This window comes from Malurus melanocephalus, unplaced genomic scaffold (genome assembly GCF_030028575.1).
Source record: "Malurus melanocephalus ecotype Western Australia unplaced genomic scaffold, MMel_1.1 scaffold_50, whole genome shotgun sequence".
Lineage (NCBI taxonomy): Eukaryota > Metazoa > Chordata > Aves > Passeriformes > Maluridae > Malurus > Malurus melanocephalus.
Window position 1 is genome coordinate 2,439,665 of NW_026623282.1, and position 14,743 is coordinate 2,454,407.

Genomic DNA, 14,743 nt, shown 5'->3' on the forward strand with positions numbered 1-14,743 from the left:
CAGCCAGCCCAGCTCCAGCCCTGCTCAGGTTCCCTCAGCCCCTGCAACACCATGAAATTCATAGAATCAAATTATATGATCATTTATATTGGAAAAGATCTCTAAGATCATGAAGTCCAACTGTTAATCCAGCATTACAAAGTCCACAACTAAACCACGTCCCTAAGCACCATATCTACATCTTTGAAACGCCTCCAGGGATGGTGACTCCACCTCTACCCTGGGCAGCCTTCTGAAAACCCTTTCAGAGTAGAAAGTTTTCATAACATGCCCTGGCTCAATGTGAAGCCATTTGTCTTGTCTGTCATTTGTTACGGGGGAGAGCAACCTTAACCTCACTACAGCCTCTTTTCGAGGAGCTGCAGAGAGCAATAAGGTCTCCCCTGAGCCTCCTCTTCTCCCATCAAACAAAACCCAGCTCCCTCGGCTGCTCCTCATAAGACTTGTTTTCTGTCAAATCTGAAAATTACAGAAGTGGCCAGCACTTCTCCTTCTGTAGTTTCTTTGCCTTCTCCAGCTCAGCAAAAGTGGGTGATCCTTACATAATTTTCCTGGTATGATACACTCATTTTCTTTCTCGAAACCCTGTGCCCACCCAGTGGCAGGGGTRTAAAAGGAGGTCAGCAGCAGCAGGGGCTACCACACAGAGGAGAGCCTGACAGACACCCCAGCTCCGGCCTCACTTGTGCCTCCTTCAGCCCTCCCAGCATCATGAGGGTCCTCGCAGCTTCCCTGACTGTTCTGCTCCTTGTGACCATCTGCTCCATGGTGGGGGCCAGTCCCAGAGACTCCAGGACTCCTGCAYCATCCCAGAAGCAAGGTAGGCTCTCCTTCCCCAGGAGAGAGCTCCGTTCCCATTGATTAGACCCTCGTGTCCATGGAGAAGGCTGGGAGCAGATGGTCATCACCAGTGCATGGACTCAGCCACAGAGATGCAGTTTTTCAGGGGGTGTCCCTGGAGGACCCAGCACAGGTGATGCCAAATCACCTGGGAGCTGCAGGCAGAGCYTCTGTCAGTGTGGGGTCTCACTGGGCCCTTCTCTCTGCCTTCACAGAAACCATCCCCGCCTGCTGCCTCACCTACATTTCCCACCCCATTCCATTCAGAACGATCCGCTCTGCCTACAGGACCGGCAACACCTGCCCACCTCACAAGCCAGCCGTGGTGTGAGTACCCAGCATTGCCGGGGTCCAGGGGACAGAGCCAGGGCAGCACCCCAAGGGTGTCCAAGATTGTGCAGGATGGGGAAGGGCATGGAYAGGGACACCCAGGGTGCTGCCAGCTGGGCTTAGCACAGGTATCCTGTTGCCCTGGCTGAGTGCCTCAGCACCTTTCTTCCCCAACAGCCTGGTCACCAGTAGGGGGAGAAAGATATGCGCAGACCCCGAGGCTCCCTGGGTGCAGGAATACCTGAAGCRCTTGGAGCTGTCGGTGTAGTGACTCTTCCCTGCTGCTGTCCAAGGCAATGGGCTCGGCCCCCAGCACCARACCTGCAGTGAGAGTGCTTGAGCTTCATCCCTCTTCAGCGGGAAAATTAATTACAATTGACATACACTTGTTAAAATTTTTGCTTGCTTAAATGTCTGAATAAAGTGTTTGGTTGTCAAACCCTTTGGGTGTCTCTGAAGTWCCTGCTGGAGCCCCAGCATAACAGAAAGGACCCATGGGGAGTCGTCTGCCCTCCCCACTCCCTGGTTTCACTGCTACCCATTGTACAGGGAGGCCCCATAATAGTTCCTAAAGTACTTCCCCTTCCCCAGCCCAYACTCAGCTCCTGCTTCCCACTATGACCCAGACGTACCTGTGGGGTGACACTGGCATCTCATCCATTTCTTGGGGCCCTCCCTACACAGCACATGTGGAGTCCGGTAACAAACCCGATGGGCCAGGCAGCACTGCTGGGCATCCCACCAGCTCTTTGACATATTTTACCCAAACACCAGAGGATCGGGACAGTCTTTGACTACCTGATATCCCCASTCCTAGCCATCTCCTACACTACAGGCCACTGCAGTGGTGGAGCTGAGGTCCTGGTGCTGCCAGGTGCTGCTGTCCCCATATACACACCCTGYGCCACAGCGCTGCCAGAGGAGCACTGACACCAGCTCTCTCCTCACACCATTACCCAGGGCTGGAGAAGTGAGCAGGACATCTCTGCAGCTGACACCAGCTCTGCCCCAGGGCCACACTCTGCCCTACAACACTTCTGCTTGGGCCAGGACACACAGAACCACACCAGCACTGGTCACTTGAGGTCACAGAGGTAAGGGCACTGGAGAATGACACCCAACAAACCAACACAAGCAAACTAATGGTGCTGCAGCCCCTCTCCACTTCTCAAAATCTCCAGTGTAGCTCAAAAATTCAGGCAAACAAATGCATAAAGCTGAGCACAAGCACACTCAATACTACAAGAAGAGTGGGAACCTGTTAGAGTTTATATAGCATAAGTTGAATTTMTTTGCAGAGAGCCTGGAAACTCAATCTTTACTTCAAATGACAAACAAGTCAAAACCACCTATTTCAAAATGACTCAAGAATACATACATACATTGTAATAATAAGACTAAAACAAGCTCGAAWCCCTAAAACTKWTGTGGAGARCTGCACAAGATTTTGGCAAGGTTGATGGACTTCTCTCTGCATCCTAAGTTTGCTGTACTTCAATGTGTATTTCAATTCTCACTACAATTGCTCTTCAATGCAATCTATGCTGCAATTCTTTTGCCCACTTCTGCAATTTAGTCTTATAGAAAGAGCTTCTAGGTTAATAATACTGAAAATCTCTGACTTAGAAAATGTGAAAGAGAAAACACAATACTTTTAWATTGCTTACAAAGCAAAAATGAGAGCCCAGTAAAAATCCTCCCTGGGGCATTGTTTTCAGAAATCTCATTTTAGTTTAGTCAAACTATTTGTTATAGGGCTGCCTTATAATGCTCAAAGGCTTAGTGTTCACTGTAGTACAGAGCTACACTTTAGTTTGCTCAAGGTCACATATGAGACCTGAGGTGAATTTATGAATGTTTGCCTGTACCACCAGTTAATCCCAAGAAAGTAATCCCAGAAGCACCTTGCTAAACAAACTCAACACAAAATTGTCTAACTATGCTGAAAAAAGCTACTACACAAGCCTTGAAGTGTACAGAAGAGGATCCATCAAGACAAGAAAGGAACCAATTTCTTCACTGCCTTCCCCTCAGAACAACTACATGGAGTGTGCCATGTATCTCCTGCGCTTCTTTCATAGCACCATTATATTTTAGCAAATTAAACTGGGGACAATACCAACCCTGGATTAAATACTATGCATTTTCACAGCATTGTGGAGGGGTTTTTTTTTTTCTGAATACAGTCTGACTGAATCCCCTCCCAAGACTGTTGATCACTGCACTTCTCAGCTGGCTCTTGTGGAGGATGCACTGAGGTGGGAGATGGCACCATCAGGACTGGCTCTCCTGCCCAAGAGCTGCACTCTGAGCACATATCACCGAGCCCAGAGTCATTCCCACATTTCACCCCTCGAGAATAACACARCCTACGTGTCCTCGCATTTCTCCCAAAACCCCTCCTCCCCACACCACCATCCATCCCTCTGTGCTGCCCCGGGTACAGGTGTTCTTCTCTGCCGGGGTACAGGCGTACTTCTCTGGAAAACCGGTCCCCATTCTTGCCTTCCACCTTGCCCGGGCTGCCATTTCCGTTTCTGTGTACTCTTGGACACTGAGCTAATATCTGAAAACTTTGTGTGATGAAAGCAGTGCTGTTCGAACCCACCACGACCCTTTCTCCTCGCACAGCTGACATCAACATCTCGCTGCGGGACACATCTAGTGTTGGCTGCGGTTACTACACGCTGGGGGGAAAACTACTCACAAGATTAGCCACATTCAGCATATTTTGTGAAGCAAGAGCTCAGGAGAATGGCACGAAGATAAACAACTCAAACCTAACCCTCCTCACGCTCCTCTAACCACTGGCTGCACTTTCGACCTTAGCGGGCCTCGCCTCCCGTGTGCCCTCACAGMCCTCGCCGCAAGGCATCTCGGGAGTTGTAGTTCCCCACACGGCGCGACATGGCGGCTCTGCGGCTGCTGCCGGCCCTCGCCGCCGCKCTGCTCCTCGCTGCTGCCGGCCAGGCCAGCAAATACTCCCGGGAGGCCAACGAGGGGCTGGCGGCCACCGGCGGCAAGCGGCGGGAGGCCGGGGAGTTCCGCGTRGTGAGGCTGAACCAGGTCTGGGAGAAGGCGCAGCGGGTGAGTGGGACGGCGCGGGGCGATGGCGGTGGTTGGAGGGGGCCCCAGGGTCGGGCCCGGCCGCTTCAGACACTCATTCCCTGCCGGGGAGATGGGGAGGAGCCGGACCTGTGTGTGAGGAGAGACCGAGGCTGTCCGGCCCCGGTTCTGGGCTGCCGTGGCTTTTATTCAGTTCTCGGGCATGGCTGTTCCCGACCGTGAGGAGCGAGGGACGCGCTGAGCCCCCCTCAGTGCCGTGGGGACTGTCCCGGCGGAGGGAACAGCCTTCTCTTGGGAGAGGAGATGTGTGTTTGTGTCCTGGGAGGTGTTGATCTGCCCGTGTTTAAATGCAGCAGCTAAACCACATGCCCAGGACGTGGGAGGGAGAGGGAAGCGGCTCTGGTGCCATGGAGGATGTGCGGCTGGCTCCAGTGCCCGCCGGTGGAATGCTTTAGCCCTGTTGTTCAGGAATGTGATGCTCTCATCTGTCTGACGGCGGTGCCTTTGGCTCCCWCTCTGCACAGGACAGGAATTCACTGCACAGGAGAGGAGGAAACTCTCCRCCTTGGTGATTGTGTCACCTTCGTTCACACCAAGTGATGTGGGCACGTGGGAGGACCAGCAAATGAGTATCACCATTCCCAGATGAAAGTCTTAATTTTGATGGTGATACTTGAGTGTCTCACGCGCTGGTCTACAAAAAATATTGAATTACAGTGAAAATACAGTCAATTTATTCAATTACAGTGGAAATACTTACTTAGAACTAAACGGAACAGCTCCAACAGGAGAAGAAGAGTTCACTGCATATATCCCTTGAATATTGTAGACCATGGGAATTAGGGTTATGACTGGCAAAGGTTTGCTTCTTTCAGGTAAAGAAATAGAGTTAATTTCAGATCTTGTGTATCCTGAATAGCCTGAGCTATTAAACTGGAGGTAGAGCATCCCTGGGTTCAGCCAAAAACTGTAGCCATGCTGTAGTGCTGTTTCCCAATGTGCTAAAAGAAGGTATCAAAAATACTCCTTTCCTYGATGGAAGAAGGATGGAATGGGGCATAGGACAGTGTGTGAATGAAACTCCACCTGTGAGGTGACAGCTGAAAAAGAAACAACTCAGAGACTAGAATTAATCTGTAATTATACTGTTGTCAGTTACCTCTCACCTTTCCAATTACAGTCTTTTCTCATACCTGGGTCTTCTGGAATTAAAATTTGAGATGCTTTACATGGTCTATGTTAAGATATTAAAATATAAAATGAAGTTAACTCTGTCAGTAAATAACTACGGTTTAGTAAATTTTTTATGTGTGTCCCATATTTTAGAGATGCAGAACATCCTTGAACTAAATTTGCCATCATCTTAATTTCACTTTCGAGACAACTGATACCCAGCATGTGTTTTATAAAGTTATTTTTCAGTATGTCTGGAAAATATGTGAAATAAGAGGAAAACTATGCCTGTGTGTTACATCTGCTTTGATATACTTGCATACACCAATGCATAACTCTTCATTCCTTTATTTTGGTAGTGGTAGAGATAGTACTGAAAATAGGGAACTTCTTTGTTTTGACATGAAAGACAGATATTTCAATTCAGCATTGCAACACACAATTGGATGAGCAGTCCTTTAAGAGCCTCAAAATGTTCCTTAGACCAGAACCAGGAGCTGGCAAGCCAGACTCCCTTCTTGATTCCCTGAGGGTGATGGAAGGGAGGGTTTGGTATTTCTCCAGCATCTCTTTTGATAAATAGTAAATTTGTAGTAMAGAGCTCTTTCCTCTTGGAGGCAGGAGTGTAGGTAAGGATGGTGCAGGTTATGATTATAGCCAGCCAAACAGCAAATGACTTAATTGTTGTAATGTTTGACAGTTTTCCAGCACTCCTTCCCAGAATTGCCAGGTACCTGTCTTGGATGTTAATGTCCAGGCAGCATAAGGAATGAGGAGTAAGGAATGAGTGTGAGAAACTTGTTGCTTTGTTATTTAATCATTAAACTTAGCTTTTCATCTCTGCTTCTAGTTAGTTATTCCAACATGTGAGTGATTTTAGTTAAGTGGTGAGTCTTATCCRTTGGCATTTTTTACTTAGTGTAGTCAGGGTCCTACATGAGATGACCTTAAAGGAAGCAGTTCCTTAACTGAATACTTTAAATTAGTTTAAAATACTGCTGGCTATTTTTATCTTGTATTTGCTCAGCATAACTACATATGAAGTCCACACTACTTGAATGTTAGAGTATAGAATTACTGAGATGCTTGGCAATTTGTAGCAAACCTTTCAGTCTTCCTCCTGAAGCTCCAGGGCACAATTCTTGCTGAGGGAAACGTTGATCTTTGGTGCCACTGCAGCAGTGACTTTCAAGCTGTCCAAGTCATCCTGCATCAGAAAAGCAAACTGTTACATGATTAAGGATGTTCTTTTACATTAGCACATACTAAAAACCATAAATAAAGTGGTTCCTTCTAAGTGCCTTGTTTCTATCAAGCAGTTCCCCTAAAGTAGATGGTAAAGAAGACAACTGGGATGCTCCTTTGCTTTTGTATGAGAGAGATCAGAAGTTTTAATGTGTTCTATAAATACTATATTTACCTGTGATTCTGACTTCTCTAGATTTTAGTCATTTCAGTCAGCCAAATGCAGGAAAAAATAGTTTAAAAATCAAAATAAGTATATGCAGTGGCAAAAGATTAATAGGACAAACTAAGCTGGAAACAGAAACAATAATGCAGATAGTTTCCTGAATTCCTGTCAACAGCAAGTGCATTAGCTCAAAGTAATTGCACTTTTCCTAATTACTTTAAAATAACCTACTGACACACAAGGGAATGGCTGAATCTTTTCAATATCATTCTGATGTTTAAAAACAATACTGAATTCTGAGTCTGTGTTTTTTAAACTTGCTACTTTCTCACTGAAAATAAGAATGATTATAATCCATAATCTGTTTTTAATGATTAAAAAACTCCAGTAAATAAAGTTGTCCTAGGACTAACAAGACTGGGGTTTTGGGCTGGGTCTGAGCTCTCAGGAGCTGAGTGCACAGTGGKTGGAGGGGTTTTATCACCTCTTCCCTGGGTGTGTCCTTACCTCACTTTCTGTTTGTTGACATGCATGYCAACAGACACGGACAAAAGTATTTCTGAAGTATTAAGATGATTTGTTACAATTCTTTGTTTTAAACTGAATAACTAAGGTGTCTGAAAACTGAAGTTCAGGATCAACTTACAGCAGTGCTGCTTAGCCAACTGCATGTTAGTCATCGTCTTYGTTCCTGTTTTCTCTGTAGCTTACAAAATTTGAAGTTGACCTAGCATTCATTTGAACTCTTTTTTTTTTATTTTCCTATATTCGTGTCTTACCTTTTTTGTTCCGTTAATGTCAGATGGGAATATATGTAGGTTTTGTATAGTTTAATGCACTTAGACCATATTAAGAAATTATCTSAGTACTTTTTTCATTTTGATCATAGTAGAACTTGTTGGTGAAGTGGCTCTTGGACCTGCAAGGCCATCCTCAGTGACCTGGTAGTCTGAAAAACTGTRGTAACCAATAAAGTTCACCAGCTCACTGTAACTATATGGTTGGAAGGTGGTCCACAAGAAAGAACATGTGGTGRCAATGGCATGTTGTTTGAGAAGAATTGCTGTCCTGTACTGGTTCTTACATATCTGTACTGGTTTCTGAGGTAACTGAAGCAAAAGGGGACTCCACATAACTAAATAAAACCTTTCTCTGTTCTTGTAAGCTCCATCTCTCTGCTGTGAAACTGGCAGAGTTGCATAGYGATCTGAAAATACAAGAAAAGGATGAGCTAAGCTGGAAGAAACTGAAGGCTGAAGGGTTAGATGAAGATGGAGAAAARGAAGCCAAGCTCAGACGCAACTTAAATGGTAAGGTCTGTCTTGGAAAGAAGGGGTTTAAACATTGTGTCTATGTTTGTGTTTGAGCCATTAAATAACAACTTGTCTTTCTGGACACTGAGCACACACAAGTTCTTTGGAGGTCAGTAGGGAGCTGCAGGAGCCTGACAGATTCCTTTGCTGAAAATTATTTCAGAAGAGGTCATTAAACCTGGGACCTCTGTATCTTAAACTGTTGGGGTTTCGTCCATGAGCTACAAAATCCAGCTCTGCAAGATGGATGCAGACCATCTCTCACCTTCCMTACATCCATAGTTGGTTCTAATGTTTCTGTATCTTCTGTTCCCTTGCAGTCATTATGACTAAATATGGAATGAATGGAAAGAAGGATTCTCAACTAGTTGATACCAACTATATTAAAGATGGCACAGAAAGTGACACACTAGATGATCCAAGACTGGAAAAATTATGGAGCAAGGTGAGTAAGGTTTCCAGGAACTGGAATGTAGGAAATCAGTATTTCTTCAGTGAACTCTTAGCTGTGTCTTCTGAGAGCATCCAGATGTGAGCTGTGCTCATAGCTTACATCTTTGTCCCCTGAGTGTATCTCTCTTGCATCCAGATCATCCAGCTATGGCAAGATGTTTTTGCCAGATAAAACACCCACATCAATGTGAAGGATAGAGCCTGGGTCCTCAGTGGGTCCACTGAGGTCAAACAGAGTATTTCATCACATTTCACTGAACTCATGGCTTCCCTTAGTGGACTGTCACACTGTAGTATATCTATGGTGTTTTTCCCAGTTTCATTATTGTTGTTTATGGACTTTTTTCAAAAAACGATGCCTTTAAAATAGAGGCATTTTTTAGACTGTTGAAAAGTGAAATGTATTGTGGGGAAGGGTTTTAAATAAGGACTTTCCCAACCTAGTATTGAGGTGAAAATTTCCAGGATTTGCATTCACACATAAAAAGTGGAAGATGTACTGTCAGTTTGGGCAGTTAAAACTTGCAAAGTCATAAACTTCAGAAATTAAATAATTCAAGCTTTAAGAAGCAGCTGGTCAATTCTAAAGAATTTGCATACTAGTCTAGTGCAGTGGTAGTAAAGCAGAAAAAAAGTTCTGCTGGATTTTAAAATGTTACTGTAACTAGATAGAGCTCTGGCAAGGGACCTGATGTCCTCTGCTTTGGGGAACAGTAAAGTACAATAGAAGGAATATTCCCTAAGCAAAAAAAGGGTTGGCTCTGAAGAGGTATCAAAAACACTCACTTTTGATCAGGTATTGCGGAAAGTCAGCCACCAGATTTGTGGGTAGTGCCCCAGCTGTGAGCTGTGCTTCCTTAATTGTTACAGAGCAAGTGCACAGTAGTGATAAAATCTTCACCTGCCAGTAGAGTAAGATGAAGTAAAGACTGTTTAATATCAGGCTGCATCCTTCATTCTCATGGTTCCCTTACAGTTGCATATGGAGCTYCATGGCCCTTATTTCTGTATTAAATTGTTTTAATTTTTCTATGGATTAGAAATGCCAGACACTTTTCACTAGGAGTACATAGCAAGTCCAGCTTTATAGATCTGAATCAAACTTCCCTTGACATGCTTGAAGACATGTTATCCATCAACATCTGAATCCTGACCGCACACAAATRTTAAGATAATTAAAGCAAAATATCTAAGGAAAAGCTGCACGTAATAATTTTCTATGTATTGTGAGAAGTGGAAAAATGTTTTGGGCACTTGAGGGTACTTGAGCACTTGTCCTGGAAAGCATAATGAGCTCATATTTCTTTCAGGCCAAGACCTCTGGGAAGTTCTCTGATGAGGAGTTGGATAAGCTCTGGCGAGAATTTAAGCATCACAAAGAAAAGATTCGTGAATACAATATTCTGCTGGAGACTGTGAGCAGAACAGAAGGTGCGTTTCTCTGATGTTTCAAGAGCAGTACAGCTTTTCTCTGCCCATTGTTTTCATCGTTTCCAAATTTATTTGAAACTCCTGACGTTTCTGTYAGAACTGCTTGCAGGTGCTGGTGTTTTCAGATACTTCCTCGGTTTAGCTCTGCATTAGCTGCCAAAACTCTTGCCAGCTAATGAAAATGTTCCCATTTCAGTTTTCTGATTCTGCCTGCATTTCAAGGAGGGAAGATGCCATCAGACTRACAATGATGGCCGTTGTAGTTTACAGGAAATTATGCAGCAAGCATAAATCCACTGCTGCTCCACTGTGGTTCTRAAGTCTGTAGAACATGCATGTTTTATTCTGCATGTTATTTATTCTGCATGTTTATTCAGCTGGGAGCCCAAGAGGATTTACTGAATATCTTAGGCACCCTGAGGTTTATTGCAGCATCAAGGATCTGACCCCAGCTTGCTGTACTAACCTGAGCTAAAATTGTTAGAGCTGAAGAATTCTAACGCTGATAGTTTGATGTTTGCATTATGTAGTCCAAGCTGGAAGCTGCTGAAAATCATCACCATCACATGTCTCGGTTCATGAAATGTCCAGGGAAGAAGGCATGGGACTCATTAAACATCCTTATCCCATTTYCTTGGAATATTGCTAACCTGGGAAAATAAGAACATTTTCTTACTAAAATCTGGTGGCCAGTAGGAGTTATAAGGCATTTCTGTAACATCACCCTCCACAGAGGGACATTGCTCTGAATATTGATCTGCAAAAGGAATTACTTCTTAAAGTCTGATTTTGATGCGTTATTTACATTCAACCTTAATCCTAAGAACTCTGCATCTTTTATTCACCTAAGATTTAAGGGATTTCTGGAGTTTTTGACCTATCAAGATTTGGCCCACAATCAATAACACTATTGTTCTTCAACAGATATCCACAAAAATGTTATCAATCCATCTGAGGAGAACCTGGTGAAAGAGGAAATCTTGCACAACAAACACAGAGAACTCAAGGAGAAGTTAAGAAGCATCAATCAGGGATTTGAGCGTTTGCGTAAAGTCAGTCACCAGGGATATGACACAACCAGTGGTATGATACAGTTGGGCTTGTGCTTTTTTGGGATTCATTTTGTTTTAAAAACATTAAAATCAGTGGGCAAGTAATGAGGTGTAGTCAGAGTATTGCAGTGCATAGTGTACCACAGTGGGCTGAAGAGATGCAGCCAGCCAGTTCAATTTAGAACCAAACACTGGAAGCCTAATGAAAGGATACAATCAGTGTGTTAAGAGYATAGTTCTGTCTTCCATGCCCTCGTGAGACAGGATATTACTATACCTTCAATAAAAGAGACAACGTGCAACACAAACAGTTCCTATTATCCAGTTCCTAGGATTCTGGGCTTTTTTGCTTTTAAAAACCTACTTGTTTTATCTAGTACTAGATAAAATCAGATAAATGTATTATCTAWTATCTAGTTTTATCCAGTACTTGGATACTTTTCGCTTTTCATCTAAATAGATCTATTAGTGATATAGTTCTTAGTATCTCTGTGGTTAATATCCAAATGTATGTGAGACAGCATCTTCATTTTACATAGAAGTTGGGCATCAAAAGCATTGTGTCCAGATTTTCATTTTGTGATGTGTGCTTGTTTAGAATTTGAAGAACCAAGAGTGATTGATTTGTGGGACATGGCCAAATCAGCCAATTTCACTGAGAAAGAACTTGAGTCTTTCCGGGTAAGTAAAATTCTCCGATTGCAGCCACTTCTGTATTACCCTTCAGACACTGTAAAAAAAGTCATGCTGCTTTTTTAATACTTAGATATATAAACATGTGTAACTAGTGATATGCGTAGTTCTGTTATTAGCAGAATGAAAATTCTGAACCCACTCAAAATAAGTGTTGCATATTTTAAATCTTTGAAAGATCAGGCCCTGCTTCTTTGTTTTCAATGCACTAAATTTCCYCCTCTTACCCAATGTCTTAATTATTTCTTTGGAAAGCAGTGTAATCTGTATAGCCACCAGTTTGCCTCTTGTGCCCATCTCTTGTACTGTTAACTTCCTGTGTTGGAGCTGTGTTGATGAGCTGACCCAAAACTAGTGTGATAAAGACTGCTTTTCAAAGAAATAATATAGAAATTCATTTGTGTAGTTCATACCTCTTTTATTCAAGTTRTATAGAGAAAACATAAGKTTGGGGKTTTTTTTTCTGATTCTGCCTGTTCAGCAGATTTTAAAAGGAGGCTTCTTTTWAAAATTGTCTTACTCCCCTCAGTCCAGTGTTCTTATGCCTTAATTTTTACTTGGTGTTCAYTGCTCATCTTGTAGCACCTCACAGCCACCCATAGTCTCCTTTTGAGGACTCTGCAGTGGGTSATTTTCAGCACCTGCTTTCAAAATCAGGAGTCTGGTGGGAACAGTAATAGATTGTCCAGATATTCTTAAAAAATAGGGAACTGAAAAAGCTTTCTGTGCTTGACTTAGTAAAATATCATAAGGACTGTCTTCACAAGAGAGAAGAAATCTTGAAAAGAAACTCCTGTAAAGCTGTGTGTATTTGTTGTCTTAGGAGGAGCTGAAACATTTTGAAGCAAAAATTGAAAAACACCATCATTATCAGAAACAATTAGAGATTTCACATGAGAAACTGAAGCATGTAGAGGGAACTGGAGACAAGGATCATCTAAACAGAAACAAAGAGAAATACGCCATGCTGCAAGAAAAGACAAAAGAGCTAGGATATAAGGTCTGTATAAATCCAGTGTTACATACATGTTGAAAGTTTAACTCAGTAGCAGAAGGGAAGTAGATTATCCAGTGCTGATTTGCCATGCAAGYTGAATGATTTCCAGAAGGGGAGTTCAAGGCACATCTGTTCTCCATGTGTTGTACAGCATGCATGTAATTGTTTTATATAGACTATATAATTCTTAAAGGCCTGAAATCTTCCTTCTGCTCTTTCTGTTATCACAAGTACTCATAGCAAAATCTGAGTATATTTCTGTATTGATAATTTGTTTTGTTTCACATGTTTTGTTTTCCTGATAGGTGAAGAAGCACTTGCAAGATTTATCCAGCAGAATCTCTCAAGGTCTTCAACACAATGAACTATAAAAATTTATTCTATTTCATGGGATCAATCTATTAACACAAGGCAGTTAATGTRCTTTTTTGGAAAGGGCTTACCAAGGAGTCCTTCTGAAATAGTAAGGATTTGACTAGATGTGTCCTGTAAGAATTTTTTTTTGTGTAGTTAATTATCAATTTTGTATTTGACTATAAAATTAAATGATCAGATTATATATTTGGGTTGCACATCTTGGGTCATATAAATCTTACATCTGAATCAAGCAGCARCCTTTGAAATAATCAGTCATGTCAAAAGGAAAAAATATGTGAACTCTCAAAGGATTCCTGCTARTAAAAAAATACTAATCTTACAGTCAGGTAAGGTATTCTGATCAATGAAAGCAAACACTGAGGTACAGCAAGTTAAACAGAGGCCAGAAAAGTCTTTATTTCAGTGCTTGGCCTATTACATTTCCTACTTAAGATAACAAAAATATTTTTAYTGATTTTGAGCAGTAGCTCACAGCTGCACTGCTGCGCTGTGTGTGAATCTTTCATGTGAGAGGGGGAGGAAGAGTAAGGAGGGAACAAGTACTGAGGTCAATTTGCACTGTTTAGTTATTGACTAACACATCTGTGTATAATTATCTTGTTCACGGTCGCTTGGTTTTGTTACACTTAATCATTAAAAAATCAAAACAAGAAACTGGTAAGGTTTTTTTTTTTTTTTTTTCTCCTTCCCTTTCCTATAGTGGAAAGTAACCAGACCTGGGTTTTGAGCTTGTTGCTAATTCCTGTAACGTTCATTCATTCATTAAGGGAGGAAGGGTAGCTTTCCACCACAAGGATGTGTTTCTATGTTCTGAATAGGCAGAAGGCTTTCTAAAGCAGCTTCTCTCTGGGCACATATTCCAATGCAATCTCCAGTAAAGATTATTGACACTTTCCCTTTCAAGACCAGATTTTTCTGGTCAGAACTTTGGCTAACATGAGTTACCTGGGTTGAAATTGTCTATAATAACAATGCTGACTCTTTATTTCAAATGAAACTGTTCCAGGAACAGGGCTAAAACCAAGGTCTGGTGTGGGAAAGTCATTCCAGCTGCTTGGTTGAGGAGCTCTTGCCTCACAGATGGCAGTGCTAAAGTGTGCTGGATGAGGAAGCTGTCCTTGAGCCTTGCTTTCTCTACCTGTTCATGAGAAATACTGAAGAGACCCATCCAGTCAGAATAACCCACTTGTCCTGGGTCATCCTGGGTTAAAAGTAGCATGATTCTCTACTTAAAAACTGTATCTTCATGTGCAAGTGATCTGAACCAAAACTCTGCTAGCAGTCTTACTCAGAGATTCTCTTTGAAGCAGGAAGCTCTTTTTTCTTTTTTCCCTTTTTTAATTTAAGGTAAGCTACGTGTTATTTATATTCCAGAGAATTGTTGCTCGTCATGATAGCAGGCCAGCATTAATATTAGCAATCTCCTTAGAGATGGTTCTGTTCATGTACCTTATGGTATACCATTGGTTGGTGAGCTAAAATAAGTAAATCCAAAAATASCTACAAGCCATTTATGTGAAAATTGAGGGTTTTTTTTCTTAAATGTTATGCACTGTTTCTTCCCCAGACTGACTTCAAGGGCTCTTCAGCTTCTGTATCAGAGCAG

General features: G+C 42.6%; 2 protein-coding genes across 2 annotated transcripts; both read left to right on the forward strand.

Moving 5' to 3' along the window:
- Positions 1-510: 510 nt before the first annotated feature.
- On the forward strand, positions 511-1,595 carry LOC130573072 (C-C motif chemokine 4 homolog). The gene is made up of 3 exons (XM_057365231.1): positions 511-820; positions 1,056-1,167; positions 1,348-1,595. The coding sequence occupies exons 1-3, from the start codon at positions 712-714 to the stop codon at positions 1,436-1,438; spliced, it is 312 nt and encodes a 103-aa protein (XP_057221214.1). The 5' UTR covers positions 511-711; the 3' UTR covers positions 1,439-1,595.
- Positions 1,596-4,047: 2,452 nt separating this feature from the next.
- Positions 4,048-13,791, forward strand: LRPAP1 (LDL receptor related protein associated protein 1). Its single transcript, XM_057365272.1, has 8 exons — positions 4,048-4,257; positions 7,986-8,130; positions 8,454-8,578; positions 9,897-10,017; positions 10,942-11,100; positions 11,668-11,750; positions 12,586-12,762; positions 13,065-13,791. The coding sequence occupies exons 1-8, from the start codon at positions 4,078-4,080 to the stop codon at positions 13,128-13,130; spliced, it is 1,056 nt and encodes a 351-aa protein (XP_057221255.1). The 5' UTR covers positions 4,048-4,077; the 3' UTR covers positions 13,131-13,791.
- Positions 13,792-14,743: the final 952 nt, after the last annotated feature.